Raw genomic sequence first — 19161 nt, forward strand, 5'->3', positions numbered from 1 at the left:
TGTTTGCATGATCGACGGGTACATTTTCGCACCCGCGCTCAATAAAATGTCGAGGGCGGCAGGTGAGAGCGAGCTTGTGAACGCTACGGCGTGGCGGCGTGACAGAACTGCTCATTGTGTTTGGATGTCGGTATAACAAAGTGTTTCCATGTAACAAGGAGCCTCATAACACACACCTTCCATTAGGAAACATCACTCATCACTCACACATCATTTCCATGCTAACAGCTCATGCATAGGAACTTCACCAGACCCTCCACATCTTCTGCCTCACATTGTTTTCACAACATTGGAGGCGCACAATTATGGAGGACATCTATGGATACAGTGAGATGAAACTCTCCCTTTACTTAAACTAGGAGACACAAACCTGTTCCAGCACCACACTGCCCCTGTGCACAAAGCAAACTCCATGAAGATCTGATTTTTATAGGTTGGAGTGGAAGATCTCCTGCTATTGATCTCCAACCCTATTGAACATGATGAATGTAAACACTGACTGCACCCCAGACGTCCTCACCTTCTCTACATCAGTACCTCAACTCACACAAAATCTCCACGAAATCTAGAGGATCATCTTTCCAGAAGAGTGGAGCTCATTATAGTAGCAAATGGAGACTAAATGTGGAATGAGACGTTCAAAAAGCACATAATCTTATGGTCAGGTGTCCACAAACTTATAGTGTGTGTGCCATAGTGTGATAGTGTGCAATTCTTTCTTCCTTTCTCTTACATTGATTTTTTTGTTTGTTTGTTTGTTTCTTTCTTGCTATTTTTTGAATTCATTTATTCATTCATTTGTTCATTCATTAATTAATTTATACGTTCTTTCTTTCTTTCTTTCTTTCTTTCTTTCTTTCTTTCTTTCTTTCTTTCTTTCTTTCTTTCTTTCTTTCTTTTCATTTATTTGAACTTGAAAGTTTTTTTAAATATATTTATTTATTTTGAATTAAATGTATCTCTCCTTCCCGTGGGCTCACCACCTGCAGGAGGGACCGTAAGAGACGGTGCTGTGAGGATTGTGCAGCGGTCGAAGGCGGGGGCCTGCTTAGACTGCTGCCCCCGTGACCCGAATTACGGATAAGCGGGAGAAAATGAATGAATGAATGAATGTATCTCTAAATGGATAAAAAGTACATCGTGTTGTTCTATAAAAGATCAGCGTTTCAGTTTAGAAGTCGATCACATCTGAGACTCCTTTATTGTTTTATATAATATTACAAAATATAATGTCTCACCATCAGGCTCAGCTTGGATCACACACACACACACACACACACACACACGCACATCCTTTAGGAACGTTATCCCCTTTCCTTCTCGTCACAGATGGCCCTCCAATTAAAACATTCACAGAGAATTGAGTTGCTCGCGCCCGCTCATGCCGACATCTGCGTTATGACCGAGTGGCATTTTGCGGATGCGTTAAAGATGCGGCGTCCTGTTCCACATCTCAAACAAGCAGCCCACACATGGACCATCTGAACGCTCCTCACGGCTTCTCACGCCGACATCACTTCACACTCACCATGCACAACACACACACACACACACACACACACACACACACACACACACGGAGGTCTGACATAAAACAGACTTATTGATTCCAAAGTAGAGGATGGACTGATCAGTAGAGGATGGTAGAGGATGGAGGGAGCACTGGTAGAGGATGATAGAGCAGCAGTGGTAGAGGATGGAGGGAGCAGTGGTAGAGGATGAAAGGAGCAGTGGTAGAGGATGGAGGGATCAGTAGAGCTGTGGTAGAGGATAGAGGGATCAGTGGTAGAGGATGAAGTGATCAGTGGCGGAGGATAGAGGAATCAGTGGAGCAGTGGTAGAGGATGGAGGGATCGGTGGTAGAGAATGGAGGGATCAGTGAAGCAGTGGTAGATGATGGAGGGATCAGTGGAGCAGTGGTAGAGGATGGAGGGGTCAGTGGTAGAGGATGGAGGGATCAGTGAAACAGTGGTAGAGGATGGAGGGATCAGTGAAGCAGTAGTAGAGGATGGAGGGATCAGTGGAGCAGTGGTAGAGGATGGAGGGATCAGTGGAGCAGTGGTAGAGGATGGAGGGATCAGTAGAGCAATGGTAGAGGATGGAGGGATCAGTGGAGAGGTTATAGAGGATGGAGGGATCAGTGGAGCAGTGGTAGAGGATGGAGAGATCAGTGGAGCAGTGGTAGAGGATGGAGGGATCAGTAGAGCAGTGGTAGAGGATGGAGGGATCAGTGGAGAGGTTATAGAGGATGGAGGGATCAGTGGAGCAGTGGTAGAGGATGGAGGGATCAGTGGAGCAGTGGTAGAGGATGGAGGGATCAGTGGAGCAGTGGTAGAGGATGGAGGGATCAGTGGAGCAGTGGTAGAGGATGGAGGGATCAGTGGAGCAGTGGTAGAGGATGGAGGGATCAGTGGAGCAGTGGTAGAGGATGGAGAGATCAGTGGAGCAGTGGTAGAGGATGGAGGGATCAGTGGAGCAGTGGTAGAGGATGGAGGGATCAGTGGAGAGGTTATAGAGGATGGAGGGATCAGTGGAGCAGTGGTAGAGGATGGAGGGATCAGTGGAGCAGTGGTAGAGGATGGAGGGATCAGTGGAGCAGTGGTAGAGGATGGAGGGATCAGTGGAGCAGTGGTAGAGGATGGAGTGATCAGTGGAGCAGTGGTAGAGGATGGAGGGATCAGTGGAGCAGTGGTAGAGGATGGAGGGAGCAGTGGAGCAGTGGTAGAGGATGGAGGGATCAGTGGAGCAGTGGTAGAGGATGGAGGGATCAGTGAAACAGTGGTAGAGGATGGAGGGATCAGTGAAGCAGTAGTAGAGGATGGAGGGATCAGTGGAGCAGTGGTAGAGGATGGAGGGATCAGTGGAGCAGTGGTAGAGGATGGAGGGATCAGTAGAGCAATGGTAGAGGATGGAGGGATCAGTGGAGAGGTTATAGAGGATGGAGGGATCAGTGGAGCAGTGGTAGAGGATGGAGAGATCAGTGGAGCAGTGGTAGAGGATGGAGGGATCAGTAGAGCAGTGGTAGAGGATGGAGGGATCAGTGGAGAGGTTATAGAGGATGGAGGGATCAGTGGAGCAGTGGTAGAGGATGGAGGGATCAGTGGAGCAGTGGTAGAGGATGGAGGGATCAGTGGAGCAGTGGTAGAGGATGGAGGGAGCAGTGGAGCAGTGGTAGAGGATGAAGGGATCAGTGGAGCAGTGGTAGAGGATGGAGGGATCAGTGGAGCAGTGGTAGAGGATGGAGAGATCAGTGGAGCAGTGGTAGAGGATGGAGGGATCAGTGGAGCAGTGGTAGAGGATGGAGGGAGCAGTGGAGCAGTGGTAGAGGATGGAGGGATCAGTGGAGCAGTGGTAGAGGATGGAGGGATCAGTGAAACAGTGGTAGAGGATGGAGGGATCAGTGAAGCAGTAGTAGAGGATGGAGGGATCAGTGGAGCAGTGGTAGAGGATGGAGGGATCAGTGGAGCAGTGGTAGAGGATGGAGGGATCAGTAGAGCAATGGTAGAGGATGGAGGGATCAGTGGAGAGGTTATAGAGGATGGAGGGATCAGTGGAGCAGTGGTAGAGGATGGAGAGATCAGTGGAGCAGTGGTAGAGGATGGAGGGATCAGTAGAGCAGTGGTAGAGGATGGAGGGATCAGTGGAGAGGTTATAGAGGATGGAGGGATCAGTGGACCAGTGGTAGAGGATGGAGGGATCAGTGGAGCAGTGGTAGAGGATGGAGGGATCAGTAGAGCAATGGTAGAGGATGGAGGGATCAGTGGAGAGGTTATAGAGGATGGAGGGATCAGTGGAGCAGTGGTAGAGGATGGAGAGATCAGTGGAGCAGTGGTAGAGGATGGAGGGATCAGTAGAGCAGTGGTAGAGGATGGAGGGATCAGTGGAGAGGTTATAGAGGATGGAGGGATCAGTGGAGCAGTGGTAGAGGATGGAGGGATCAGTGGAGCAGTGGTAGAGGATGGAGGGATCAGTGGAGCAGTGGTAGAGGATGGAGGAATCAGTGGAGCAGTGGTAGAGGATGAAGGGATCAGTGGAGCAGTGGTAGAGGATGGAGGGATCAGTGGAGCAGTGGTAGAGGATGGAGAGATCAGTGGAGCAGTGGTAGAGGATGGAGGGATCAGTGGAGCAGTGGTAGAGGATGGAGGGAGCAGTGGAGCAGTGGTAGAGGATGGAGGGATCAGTGGAGCAGTGGTAGAGGATGGAGGGATCAGTGAAACAGTGGTAGAGGATGGAGGGATCAGTGAAGCAGTAGTAGAGGATGGAGGGATCAGTGGAGCAGTGGTAGAGGATGGAGGGATCAGTGGAGCAGTGGTAGAGGATGGAGGGATCAGTAGAGCAATGGTAGAGGATGGAGGGATCAGTGGAGAGGTTATAGAGGATGGAGGGATCAGTGGAGCAGTGGTAGAGGATGGAGAGATCAGTGGAGCAGTGGTAGAGGATGGAGGGATCAGTAGAGCAGTGGTAGAGGATGGAGGGATCAGTGGAGAGGTTATAGAGGATGGAGGGATCAGTGGAGCAGTGGTAGAGGATGGAGGGATCAGTGGAGCAGTGGTAGAGGATGGAGAGATCAGTGGAGCAGTGGTAGAGGATGGAGAGATCAGTGGAGCAGTGGTAGAGGATGGAGGGATCAGTGGAGCAGTGGTAGAGGATGGAGTGATCAGTGGAGCAGTGGTAGAGGATGGAGGGAGCAGTGGTAGAGGATGGAGGGATCAGTGGAGCAGTGGTAGAGAATGGAGGGAGCAGTGGTAGAGGATGGAGGGATCAGTGAAGTGGTTGTAGAGGATGGAGGGGTGAAAGTGTGAATGATGGTAGTATCAGACTGCAACAGTAAAATTGAAGGAACGTTCTGAATAAATGCTGATTGCATTGTTTTTATTGGTAAATAAATGCTGCTACTGTAGAAATATGAGGATATTTTTTTAATTCGTTAACGGCGTATGTTTCTCACAAGTTCTTCAGCATTTATTCATTAATTTGGCTGTGAGTGTGAGCGAGAACGTGTGAAGTTACCTGAGAACATCACACGAGTATCACAAGAGTAGCTCTTCATTTCCAAGGTAACAGTTCAACTGCTAAGTGCTGATTGTTACCTGAGCTGCATTTCCATTATAAACCAACCTGAATGTATCATTGTTCTCTTCTTCCTTTTTCTTCTCCTTTATTTTCTTTTTCTTCTTCTTCTTCTTTCTCCTTATTTTTTTTTCTTTCTCCTGTTCCTCCTCCTCTGTCGTCTTCATAGTCTTCCTCTTATTCTTCTTTTTCTTCTTCTTTGGCATCTTCTCATTCTTATCCATTTTTTCCTCTTTTCTTCTCTATTTTCTACTTCTTACCCATTCTTTTTCTTTTTTTTTGACTCCTGTTCCTCCTCCTTTTCTATTTCTTTTCCTTCTTTCTCTGTTTTTTGTCCTTCTCTCCCTTTTTCTTAGTCTTTTCTTCTTCTTCTTCTTCTTCTTTTTCTTCTGATTTTCATACTTCCTCTCCCTTTTCTACTTCTTTTTTTTCAGTGACTCCTTTTCCTCTTCCATCTTCTTCTTCTTTTTTCTTCCTCTCCTTCTTTCTTCTATTTATTCTCCCTATTCCCCTGTTTCTTTGTCTTCTCCTTTTTCTTCACTTCCTTCTCCGCTTTCTTTTAGTCTTCTTTTTTTCTTATTTCTTTCTTTGTTTCTTCTTCTACTTGTTCCTCTTCTTCTTTTTGTTCCCCACCTTCTCTTTTTCCGCTCCCTTCATCTATTTCTTCTTTTTCCATTTCTCCTTTTTCCTGCTTTTATTAACGACGAAAGCTAAGTTAATTATTTCCCATAACAGCAGAAGATCAGTTGTTCTTGAATCTGCAGTTATTCTACAGTGGCATGTTGCAATCCGTCTACAGTTACATTTCATTTAATGGAAACCAATGAGTTCTCAAGTACTGCATGTTCTAGCAGCTGCACATTCAATACACAAACCTCCAAAGCGACAACAAAATCCAAACTGTAAATCGGGTACAGTCGGTCATGTGACTCGATCCAGTAACCTGCAGGGGCTGATGGGTATTATAGCAAATATGCCATAACCCTGACATCATTATATAAGAAACCAGAAATTACAGTCATTCCATTTTTTTTTTCATTTATTCAACTTGGTTTTAGTCGTATTCCACATCTGTTTCGAATCTCCACAGAAATCTGGATGCAAATATAAATGCCTAATTAACAATTAGCGCAAAACACCTGCTTGAGCTCCAAGAAGTTAAGCATCAGCATGAAAAGAGCAGATGTGACATCTGGACCAAGACAGCAAACAGATTATTATCTTATGTCCGATCGTGCAGTGGTTTAAATAAGTGTGTATTGTGAGTGTGAAGGGACTGAAGAAGACAACACAGACAGGACCCTCCTATATATATACATTCATTACATTATGTATAATGTATACAATGTATACATACATTCATTACATTATCCGTAATTCGGGTCGCGGGGGCAGCAGTCTAAGCAGGCCCCTGCCTTCGACTGCTGTCCAATCCACACAGCACCGTCCCTTACGGTCCCTCCTGCAGGTGGAGAGCCCACGGGAAGGCGGCCCCACGTCACTCCGACGTCACGGACCTTGATATTTCCCTCGTAAGGGACCCCCGGAGCATAGAGGGTTAAGGGCCTTGCTCAAGGGCCCAAGAGTGGCAGCTTGGCGATACCGGGGCTTGAACCCCAGACCGTCCGATCGGCAACCCAGCGCCTTAACCGCTGGAGCCACCACTCCCCCCTATATATATATATATAGTACAAATGGCCCTGAGTAACAATGTGTTGACTTACGCCTCTCCAGCTTACGATGACGATAGCGAATTGTAAAAATATTTGACATTTCGTGTGACAGGCAAACATAGCAGTGTATGCTCCGCCCTCTACTCACGAACTGGTGCTCATCCACGTGCTTTCTGCCACATACATATACTGTATAGTTTATACAGTATGATACTGTAACTTGCTCTGTTTTACTAAACTATGTACTGCAATTTGTTACATTATTAAACAAAATATTAGTAAATATTTGTAGGCTGGGTTACGTCTTCACTTACCATATTTTCAGTTTTTGATGGGGTCATTATAACGCATTTCCATTATAAGTTACGTACTACCTGTATATACTCTTTATACACATTTATGTACACTATATGGCAAATAGACAAAACAAACAGAGATGATGTTTTTGGGAGGTGCTGTTGTGGCTTCAGTGAAATGAGACTAAATTGTGTTCATTGGGTTTCTTGCTTTAGTGATGACATTCTTTCTCACTGTATGAGATTCCTGTGTGTGATGTAGCGCTCTGTTCTACTGCACTTCTCTATAAAACTGATGGTTTCTATGGCCATGACATTATTATGGTGGTATTAAAAGATGGATTGATTCAGACAGGACACCACTGAAGGCCTGGGGGTGAAATACACGGCACACTGCTGAAAGGTGGAATTGGATTGTCAAAAAGCATGGCTGGGTGTCCACAGTAGTATGTGTATATACATATATATATATATATATATACTGTATATAAAAGAGTGAATAATTACAGATAATTATATAATATGGAGAAGGCAGGCACTAGGTGATCTAAGTGCATGATTATGAACACGGTGCATCCGGCATTCAGAGAAATACGAAAACACTTTAGCATTTAGAGAGATTTACAAGAGTGCAACTCGACATAAATACAATTGAGTTGAAATAAAACATTTAAATAGCGTTCAGTGTTCTGGGAAAATGTCTTTAGGAAACATTACTGAAATGTACGAATGTACAAAAAAATCGGTACAAAATAATTTGGAAGAGAGGAAATGATCTGACAAACTAATTTCACTTTGGAAGCACCATAAGGCCAATGATACTGCATAATCCTATTCCTAACATCTTCATCATTGCAGCTGATTCAATAAGACTTTTATGATATGATGAGTTAAAAGGAAAAGTGAACATAAGCCATCGATGCTCTGCCTAATGATTGTCTCTCTTTTCTCTCCCATCCCCTGTCTCCTTGTCCATGCAGCATCCTGTTTGCAGACATCGTGGGCTTCACCAGTCTAGCTTCGCAGTGCACGGCTCAGGAGTTGGTGAAGCTGCTCAATGAGCTGTTCGGAAAGTTCGACGAGCTCGCCACAGTGAGTCATTACAGACCTTGCTCTCACACTATGGCAGCTTAGCACCTCGATGGGTGAGAGTGACAGCAGCATAGATCGAGCCAAAAACAAATAAGTTTATCAGAAAAGTGGGCGAAAGTTCTGAGGAGTTTCATACAAAGCGGTGGGAAAGAGGCGCAAGGTTCCCGTGGGGATACTTCTTATATTGACAATTACATTTATGGCACATAGCAGATGCCTTTATCCATTGTGATTTACAACTAAGCAGAGGAGTTTTAAGGGCCTTATTTAAAATGCCAGCAGTGGCAGGTTGGTGGTGGTGGGATTTATACTTTTACCACTTGGCTACCACCTCCCACACACTTCTTGGATGTCAGAACAATAGAATAAGAATAAAAATCATGTACAGTGAGTAGAAACTAAGATTAAGCTCTGTTCTGTGGGCGACCCCAGGGATACTCAATTACTAATGCCTGCCAAGCACTTATCTCCAGGGAACCCTAGGTGTTTCCTGCTGCAAATCAGACTCCAAGCACAGAACCCTGGGGGACCCATGTGGACCAAAAAGTCAACCTCTTAGGTGTTTTTAGATTTTAAATACTTATCCAAGGGGACTAAGAGTTCATCCTTTGGGAACCCCAGGTGTTTCCTGCTGCAGATCAGACTCCAAGCACGGAACCCAAGCAGGCCAAGCATTCATCCACAGGAAACTCTGGTTTCCTATTGCAAATTTAAAAACAAGCAAAGATTTTTAGAGGACCCATGCAGACCAAACAGTCACCCCTGCAGAAACTCAAAGGTTTTTAGATTCCAAGCATTTATCCCAGGGAAAGAAGGACTCATCCCTTTGGAACCCCAGATCTTTAGTATTTTAACTCCAAGTTACGAGCATTATCCATGATAAGCAAGGACTCATCCTTTGGACCCAAGGTGTTTCCTGCTGCAAATCAGACTCCAAGCACATTACCCTGGGTGACCCAAGGGTGCCATACACTCATCCCTGTAGAACTACAGATGTTTCCTGCTGCAAATCCAAAAACAGCACAGATCCCTGCGGTATACATATTGATCAAACACTTACCTCTGAAGATCCCCAAGATTTTTCCCTTGCAATTTAGATTCCAAGCACTTATCCCAGGGTGACCGCAGGGAACAAAAAACTCATCCTTTAGGGAACCCCAAGTGTTTCATGTTGCAAAACAGATTGCAGGCACAGTAAATTTGGTAGCTCATGCGGGGCAATAATTCATTTATAGAGAATCCCAGGTGTGTCTTGTTGACCCCATGAGTCCAAGCATTTTCCGGGAAACCCCATGTTCCTCCTGCTGCAAATCAAATTCCAAGCACTGATCTCTAAATAATTCAAGGAGGATCGAGCACTTATACTGAAAGTACCCCAGCTAGTTAATGTTGCAAATCAGATTCCAATCACTGATATCTGGTTCATGTACTTAGCAGAAAATGCCAAATCTTACATTTACTGCATTTGCAAATGCCCAGGCCAACTTACAACTGAGCGGTTGAGGGTCAAGGGCATTGCTTAAGGGTCCAGCAATGGCAGCTTGTTGGTGCTGGGATTTAAACTTGTAAACTAGACCTTCCAGAGATCAATGCCTTAACCACTAAGCTACCATTTTCAAGGATTCTGATGCAAGCAGGGCAAGCACTTATCTATAGGGAATCCTAGGTATGTCTTGCAGACCCCAAGAGACCAAGAATGCATCCAGGAAACCCCACTTGCCTCACATTACAAGTGCTATGCAACACCAGGGGTTTCTTGTTGCAAATCAGGTTCAAAGCCCTGATCTCTGGGTGCCCCCAGTGGACCAAACATTCCTCCATGGGTGACTACAGGTGTTTTTTGGTGCAACTCAAATCCTTCCATTTCTAGACACCCTGTCAAACCATCAGGAAAGATAATCTTATTTGCAAACCATGTCTGGAGTAACTGAACATGATAAGGAGCCAAGATTTGGTGGCAGATTGAATGTTGGAATTCACTGGCCCACACAATGAACCAGTAGATGTTGCACCATCATAACTTTAAAACTGGTTTGCAACAAGCTTTAAGTGTTTCAACCTGTAGTGGTCAACAATGACCACAACAATCCAAACCAACCAAAAGAAAGACCTAGATGTCTGAAATGATTTCTGATTATTTACATTTACATTATTTGTCAGAAGCCTTTATCCAGAGCGACACGACTTTCATGCCTTCTTAGCCAAAGCCCAATGCCTTAATCATTAATCTACCACCTTTGCTGTTATGAAATGTTTTGGCAGGATCATTATGGAGTCCCGATTCTGTCATCTGTACATCTCTCTGTCTCAGACATCTATAACAGCGGAGTGTTGAGCAGATTTGTGGCCCAATGTGATTGCTTTGTAAATCTGCATGAAACGAGATTAGCTACACCTTAGATGAACTATTGACTAAAGACAAGAATAAGGACCCTGCTTCCAACCCCCCAATGTCATCCCAGCACCACCACCCATGACTTATTTAGGCTGTGTGGATCTAGTGATGAAATAATTATAAGTCATAAAGGGTTCGCTCATTTGTGTTTTATGAGATAATGATTTCTTTACAGTGAAGGTCATGCATTTCTTATGCTCGCCTCAAGGGCTCGGTTTTATTCATAGCCTTTTAAATGACACTTGTGTTTCTCAATTGTACATGTAACAGGGTTACTTCGGCTCTCTTATGTGCCATTTCGGAGGGGAAATTGGGGATGCCGGTCACTCACCAGCTGACTGAATGGCCATATTTTTTATAGTGTGCACAATAGCACACTAGTATATAGTTGTGTGAGTAGGTTCTTTCATGTTTAGCTGCACCTGCTCTTAGAATAACATGAAATGACTCGGGGTGAGATGGAGTACCATTTCCTTTTACCACAGTTGTAGGACTGAACCATAATTTTTTAGAAAGAGGGGTCAGATTCCTAGTGTCAAGATAACATTTGTGCATGTTTTTGTTCACTTTTACAGCGGTTCATCGATTTCCATGTACTATTTTTGTGGATGTTACTGATGTTTAACTACAACTTAATACTAGGAAAGAATTTTCCAATTCCCACAGGCGAGTGGATGCAAATGTGAGCCGTAGATATCAAGAATCCAAATTAGCAGTCAAGCCCAAGGTCAATGAGAAATAATCTGAGGTCAAATGTCAAGCAGACAGAATCTGAATAGAGGCCAGACGGGCAAAGATAAAAAATAAAAGAGAGAACAAATGTGTACAGCATTGGCAATATTTTGCAGAAAGTGGTTGAACTGGGAGAAGTACATGGAATGAGATTGGATTTCGATCCTGGTGGATTTGAATTGAATTGAACTAATGATATTACTGGGAAATGTGACAGGAAATGAAACCACATTCGAATTGTCCAAATTCTGTGCAAATTAGATAGAATGCATAGAAGCAACAAATCCAAATGATGATTTCTATAGAAAACAACTTCGATGTGTTTTTCATCTTATTTCATCGTGTGTATTTAGCGACATTGTGTAGAAAATTCCAGTTCGGAAGGAAGTTTCGAAGGAATAAGCAGAGATCATTGATGCCTTAACGTGTATGTCTCGAGTATTGCTAGCTCGTACTCTGCTTGCTTTGCTAATCTGCCTAAAAAGCTAATACAAAGCCTACCGCATAACACGCCAATCAATTTTGCGCATGAAGGAGTGCATTATTTACGTTGCATTTTGATTCGGACCTGACTTCGCTTCAAAACAAACTTCACGAGCAGCTTGTCACTTGCTAATATTAAGCTAGGGCTAATCTGACCAATCAGATTTGAAACAAAAAGCCTGCACTACTTCCAAACCATAAACTACCTTTCAAACTTCTGATAGAGTCTATGGAAAAACGTTTGAGTGAGAATAAGTTTGGTTTGTTCTTTTGAGCAACCGATTCCACATGGAGTGCTCATTTGCACTTATAATGAGCTCTACTCTTCTGGGAAGATGTTCCACTAGATTTTGTGGAAATCTGTGAGATCTCATTCAGCCATAAGGGTGTTAGTAAATACAGGTACTGATGTAGGTGAGATTAGGAGGACTGGGGTCCAGTCAGTGATTACATTCATCCCAATGGCCAAGTTCTTCCACTTTAACCCATGTAAAGCATATCATCATGGAGCTGGCTTTATGCTTTATGGCTACAGGTTTTGGTCTCATCATTCAGGTGCATCCATAGATGTCCTATACAATTGTGTGCATCCGAATTTGTGGTACCAGTTTTGAAAAAAAAAAAATACACATGTGGCTAAAAATGTCAAGTATTTCAAAACATTCGCAAACTGTCACTGACATTGATACCTATGAACAATGAAACTTCAAACTTGAATCTCTTTTGCAGTGCACGTGGTCTGGGTTTAACCAGTGGGAGCACATTTAATGGAATTGTTTTTCTACACTGTGTGAGTGCAGCAAAGCGGTGGATTACAAGTGCTTTGCTCAGCGCTGTAACCGTGCTGATAATAATATAATTAATCTGGCGCTAGTCCAAGGATGATGATGATGATGAGATCAGTACAGGGCTCTGTAATCCGATATGCAAAGAAGTGCTCATGGTTGTGAAGTACCTGAGCGAATCGGGCATGTGTGAGTCCGAGGAACAGAAAATCCTCAGCAGGACTTTTAAGTTTTTCGACAGTACAGTAGTTTCCTAGTCTGAAGAATATTATATCTGGATATTTGAATATTTTAGAATGTCTGAATATTTTTTTATATTATATCCGATCCATAAAAAAGCACATGCTGTATATAAAACTGCGGAAAGACGAAATGTAAAACATAAAATCGATTGATCGAAAGTTTTTTTGCTGCTACGTATGTACAGAACCAAAAGTCCAGTACAAAAATGGTTTGGTACGAATGTGTGTACCGTTACACCCCTAATACACACCAACCCACAATACTATTCAGAACTCAATCAACTCAGAACTTACGATCCAATTTATTTTTTTTTATTGAGTAATATTCTTCATTTTAATCAGTCAATTTGAATAACATTCATTAATTACCATGATGAAATCAGAATGATAAAATATTATATAATATAAATATCTTCTTCTTCGGCTTTTCCTATTAGGGGTTGCCACAGCGGATCATCCGTCTACATTATATAATATTAATATAAATGCTATAATATTTTGATATTGATTAACTATATGAAATAATATACATTTTGTGATCATTTTAAATGCAGTTGATTTGAATCATGCAGTGAAAGAATGCACACCGCAGGTGTGTTTGGTTTGGGTTTGTTGGGTCAAATCACACATCGTTGAAACAACAATTAGGATATTATCGTAGGCGATGTATATATCGTACCCCCCTACCGTGAACACAAGATTTACACATGTCGGGGAAAAAGAAATCAACCTTGACAAACACCTTTGAAATGAATTGGAATGCAGGCAGCAGCTCAGGCCTTCTTGCTTGACATCAGCACCTGACCTCGCTAATGCTCTTATGGCTGAACAGACACAAATCCCTAAAGCCATGCTCCAAAATACAGTGAAAACCCTTCCTGGAAGAGGTGAGGTACAGAAGAATGTGAACCAAATCTGGAACGAATGAGTCTTTCTCACTACTACTAAAAAACAAAACAAAAATGCAAATGAGGCCACGTGTGTTGTGGCGAGTTCGAGTCTGGAGTTTTTTCTTTATTTATTCCTCTCATAATGTTCTGCTTGTTGTTGAACTGACGCTGAACTGCATGTTGTTGATCTGTAGATACATCAAGCGGCATTAAAAACAAGTTGAAAACAGAGCGTGCTCTCGACACTGATCGGTGAATCACCTCGTGTTTGACCAGTTACGTTTTTATCCACAAATAATTTCACAAAATTGAGTAAAAAGTAAAATATTTGATTTTGAAATGTAGTGAAGTTGAAGTTAAAAGTCTCCAGGAATGAAAATTGCTACTTAAGTACAGTAACGAATTACATTTACTTTGTTACTGTTCACTACTGTATATATATCTATCTAACTATATATACTATATTGCCAAAAGTATTGGGACACCTGACCTTTCCTGCTATATGTGGCTCTTTTCCAAACTGTTACCACAAAGCTAAAAGCACATAATTGCACAGGACGTCTTTAGATGGCGCTACAATAAACTTTTGCGTTCACTTAAACTTGGAAACCCAAACCTGTTCCAGCATGGCGATGCCCCTGTGCACAAAGTGAGATCCTTGTAGATCTGGTTTACATGCTTTGGAGAGGTAGATCTTGCTGCTATAGAGCTCTGATCTCATCCCTACTGAACACCTTTGTGATAAATGTGAATGCTGACTGCATCCCAGGTCTCCTCACCTACATCAGTACCTGCCTTTCGTAACACCCTTGTGGCTGATGAACAAAAATATCCATAAGCACACAACAAAATCTAGTGAAACATCTCCCCAGAAGAGTGGAGGGAATTATAACCAGGTGACCCAATACTTTTGGCAATATAGAGTATATGCAATGTCTGTGTAGAAGTATTCCTAAACATTTTGTTAGGATTCACTACTATGCTGACAATACAAAGATATCCAACTCAGGCTCAGCAAAGTGAGATGATAAGCTTCAGCTTAATTATATAACCTCATTCTACTTAATGTTGATGATGCGGGTGTATTCTACTTGGCTTACAGGTAGCTAGAAGTATGATTTTGGATTACTTTTTCTATTTAAAAAAAAAAACATTGCTTAGCTAGGAAATATAAAGGCGTTGCATTTTATATTACGTTTTTTTATTACATCTGTGTGTTTCCTTAGAAAGTCTGGAATGCAGCCACAGTCCTTTCTTGAATGCTTGACAGTTATTTTCTCGACCATGCATTGGCTCCCAGTAACAATTATTTTAATTATAAAATACTATTAACGTCAATAAAGCAGTGCAGTTCCTGAGGGAACTTTTGAATTATTATGCTCTACTTTGACCACAGGGTGCAGGTTCTTTATTAGTACCTAGAATAACGAGGGCTAAAGCAGTGGGCAGAGCATTTTCATCCTTTAAAGCCTCTAGCTATGGACAAGCCTTTTAATTTATTATAACAAAATCTTTATTTCTAGACAGAAAACACATTTGCTTAGTCAGGCAATTTTATTCAGGAAAAATAGATTTTTTCCCTGTATAAAGGCGCAGACATTTGGTTTTATTGGTATAAAGATTAATGGTAAACAGGGATGTGCCCTCTTTCATGTGCTCACTCAAGTTTGATGATGGTAGAATACAAGGACACTGATGTCCCAGGGTGCCATCACGCCTATGTTACCTTCTGGCTCTCTACGTTAATTATTCTGTCATCGCGAGACCTGCCGGAGTCCTGCTTACACTCCGGTCACAGCGTACACACTTTTTAATGCCTAGGACACACCTATCATCTCTAGCCACCTGTTCTCACTTGCTGTCAAGCTGTATGTGCAGTCCTGCTGCTTGATGAGATATTGGTTTCTCCGACACTATAATATGTCTCCTCTTGCTCCCTGGCTCATCCTGATTGCTCAGGCTTCAGCTGTTCCTTCTTCTTCATCTGTGTTTATGGTTCACCTTCATGCTGCTCGAGATAATCTCACCTGGGTACCACAGAGAGTCGCAGTTTCCAACAACTGCTGTGCCTATGACTCAACTGTCTTGCTGTGGTGGATAAAATTACCTGAATATGGTCGAGTTACACTTGCTAACAATCCTGCTAATCCCAGGACTCACGGTTTACTGTATGTTCGTGCTGAACATTTTTTGCTAAATGTATCCTTTAAATACATTTAGTACTGTTTTACTTTTCTATATTGATGTCTAGTATAATGATTTACAATAAGTATGTGGTGTCCCCCAGAGGAGCATCATTTCTTTGTGTGGGTAAACAGAAAAGCTTCCTCTGGCTTCATCCTCACGTTGTCTTTGAAGGTCGAGACCTTTTGATCAGCCAGCCTATTAATCAAGCAGATTCTTGGCATTTTTTAATTAATTGGCCAATTGTGCTGTAAATTAGGCGAATTAATAGGCAGGTGCATATGCGACCAGCTAAGCGTTGTTGCAGAACTCGTGACGCTTCCTCTTGTGGCAAGCAGATTGCAAGTCCACCTCCATAACCCTGTCAAAAAAGGAACGCCGCATCGCATCGCCTGTGTCGGGGCAAAAAAAATTGCACTAGAACACACTGGACACTGCCGCCAGCCAACTAGCGCATATGTTCTGCGCTTATGTCAGTAAATGGAACTCTCCCATACCAGCAGGTGGCAGCACTCTGTATTCGGCATCCAAACAAGGAAACCGGAAGAGCTAGAACTGCAAATATCTAAAGCAAGCACCGTTTACAACTGCCACGATCATTACAAAGATATTCGTGTAGTTTTTTTCACGTTTCCTGTTTACTCCGTAATTGTTTGCTTTCGTCAATTCCTTTTTTTTTCTTGTGTGCGCATTCGCTAAGTGGAATAACCAATCAGAGATCTCCTTGTTATGACTGGTAACAAGTGCACTGAGGCTTGTGTCGTTCGATAAATGTTTTACTTAACTAAAAAATCGGCTAAACATATTGGCCAAAAGAAATCGCCATTATATATCGACCAATCGGCTGCCCTAAATTTCTAAAATAATGGCATTAGCTAGAGAAAAACCCATTTCGGCCATCCTCTAGTTGTTTTTTGTCACTCTTGGCTTTGGCTTGATAATTGAATTAACGTTTTTGGGTGCAATTGAACCACTCAGGTTGGCTAGAAAGACTTGAGTTTAAGTTCCATATTTACTATTGCTTTTGACCATTAACTACATCAATGGATGACCCTTCACTGTACCTTTCCATGAACAGATTCTTTGCTTGAACAAATAAGCACAAAGAAGTGGTTTGCCAAACTCTAACGTCCGATCACTGGCCAACAAAATTCACGAACTATGACTACGCCTCACTAGCAACCAGAGGATTTTCATAAACACTGTATCCCATGGTTTTCAATGCTTTTTAGGTCAAGGACCCTTCAGGCGATAGAGACATGGGGAAGGGACCCCCTGATACATAATGTGTCAAACATCGCCATTGATATGAATAGAAACCAATCATTTTACTCTGGTTATATTATGTTAAGACAATTACAACTGTTGTTGTTGTACATGCATCATTGTCTGTATATTTTCATATATTTTAAAACCTTTAAAAAAATATTTATGCATCATAACAAACATATATTTTGCAATTAAAATGACTACTACTAACTCACTATTAAGTTTTTCATTTTTTTTCTTTTAATAGATTTGCAGTTTCATACATTTTCCTTTTACTATCAGGTGGACTGGTATACATTTACATAAACTTCACCTTTAATTTTAATAAAACTTAATATAGAATTTTCCGGTCAGGTGAACAATTATACATTACATAAACAACAGCTTTAAGTTTAATGGAGCTTTATTTGTAATAATTGTAATATTTGTCAAATTTAATATTTTATCTTTGATGTTTTTACCCATGTTTATTAGATGTTTTTAGTAATTAATTAGCGCATCTTCTGCAGTACTGGCACGGACCCCCTATTGAAGACCCATGCTGTACAATAACCGCTTCATTGCACTATCCATGACCATTGTACTCTTTGTACTCATTGTATATAACCCCCTTTTACATGTAGTGTTTAATTTTTATTTATCTTCATATTTTTTGTTCATTTGTTCATCTTTAGTATATCTATCATACTATATATATCATAGCTTTACCAACCTGTACATATGTAAATATTTTACACTGCTACCAATGCACTTCTGGTTTGATGCTAACAGTATTTCGTTTCTATCATATGTGCAATGACAATAAAGTTGAATCTAATCTAATCCAATCTAATCTAATCCAATCTAATTGAAACGTTGAACGAAAACGTATAACTCATGCAGTCAATATAGCAACTCGATTCTCAAATGCGCTGCAATGCATCGTTGAGCCCTTTTGAAGGTACCTTCTAAAAATCAAACAGGAGTATAATTGGTCAAAGACGAGGGTATTTTGGTCTGGTTGTCTCTCTAGTTGTAGCCCAGTAAAAGTCTTAAAGTACTGCATGCTGTATATAGTTGACCTGTAGCAATTCTGAGCTGACTACTCTCCTATGACTTCATAAATGTGTCAGCCCCAGTTTCTAAAACAGAAACTGACCAGAGCTCTGGACCAGAACACTTTCTACAATCGAAACGAATCTCTCTCGGATTGTACCACAAACGTAAAACTGATTTTTTTTTTCTAGCTATAGGGAATTGCACATTTAGCGGCTAATTTAGGGCTCTGGTAACTGTCGCGATACAGTTCTTAAATTTCATTCTCAATGATCTCAATAAGGTCTTAAAAAGTCTTAAATTTGAATTTCTAAAACTTGCAGAAACCCTGAATAAGCAATCGATTGAATCAGATGAACTCAAAACTAGCTTGTTAATTTGTGTGTGATAAATAAATTTAGATTTGATTTGAACTCAAATTATAAGAGTGCAGTATCAAGTGACCACAATCTTTCCGAACATTACTAATTATATTTGTCACATACACAGTTATACAGACTCTACAGACTATTTTGCGACTGTCCCACACTTAAATAAAAATAGAAATAAAAGTATCAAGTATTACTATAAATGATAAAATATAGGGATAAAAAAAAAAATACATATACAGTGGAACCTCGATACTCGCGACCTCGATAATTCGCGACTTTTGTTTTGGAACCGGACTGAGAGTAACTCACCAAGAATCTCATAGTTCGCGAGTAACATTTCAAAACAGAGTTTGTTCTAATAAATCACAAAAAAATGTTTGAAAAACTGTTTTATTATTGTATTATTCATTATAGGAAGTAAATAAAACATTTTTGACAATAATTCACAATTTTTGTTGAGTTTACAGTACAGTACAATTCCCCTTAAAAAAGGAAAAATCCAAAGGAGAGTCAAAACCTCACGATTTATTGTTACTCGCGAGGGGTCATAAAACGTAACCCCCTCGAGTAGCGAAGTTCCACTGTATATATATATATATATATATATATATATATATATATATATATATATATATATATATATA

General features: G+C 41.5%; 1 protein-coding gene across 1 annotated transcript in view; it reads left to right on the forward strand.

The window, feature by feature from the left end:
- Window positions 1-19161, forward strand: part of adcy1b (adenylate cyclase 1b) — a 71397-nt gene that overhangs the window by 11210 nt on the left and 41026 nt on the right. Inside the window, exon 4 of the mRNA XM_083542626.1 lies at window positions 8020-8131. Within this exon, the coding sequence (XP_083398752.1) occupies window positions 8020-8131 (112 nt within the window). The remainder of the gene's footprint in view (window positions 1-8019; window positions 8132-19161) is intronic.

Source organism: Silurus aristotelis, assembly GCF_946808225.1.
Source record: "Silurus aristotelis genome assembly, chromosome: 5".
In the NCBI taxonomy this organism is placed as follows: Eukaryota; Metazoa; Chordata; class Actinopteri; order Siluriformes; family Siluridae; genus Silurus; species Silurus aristotelis.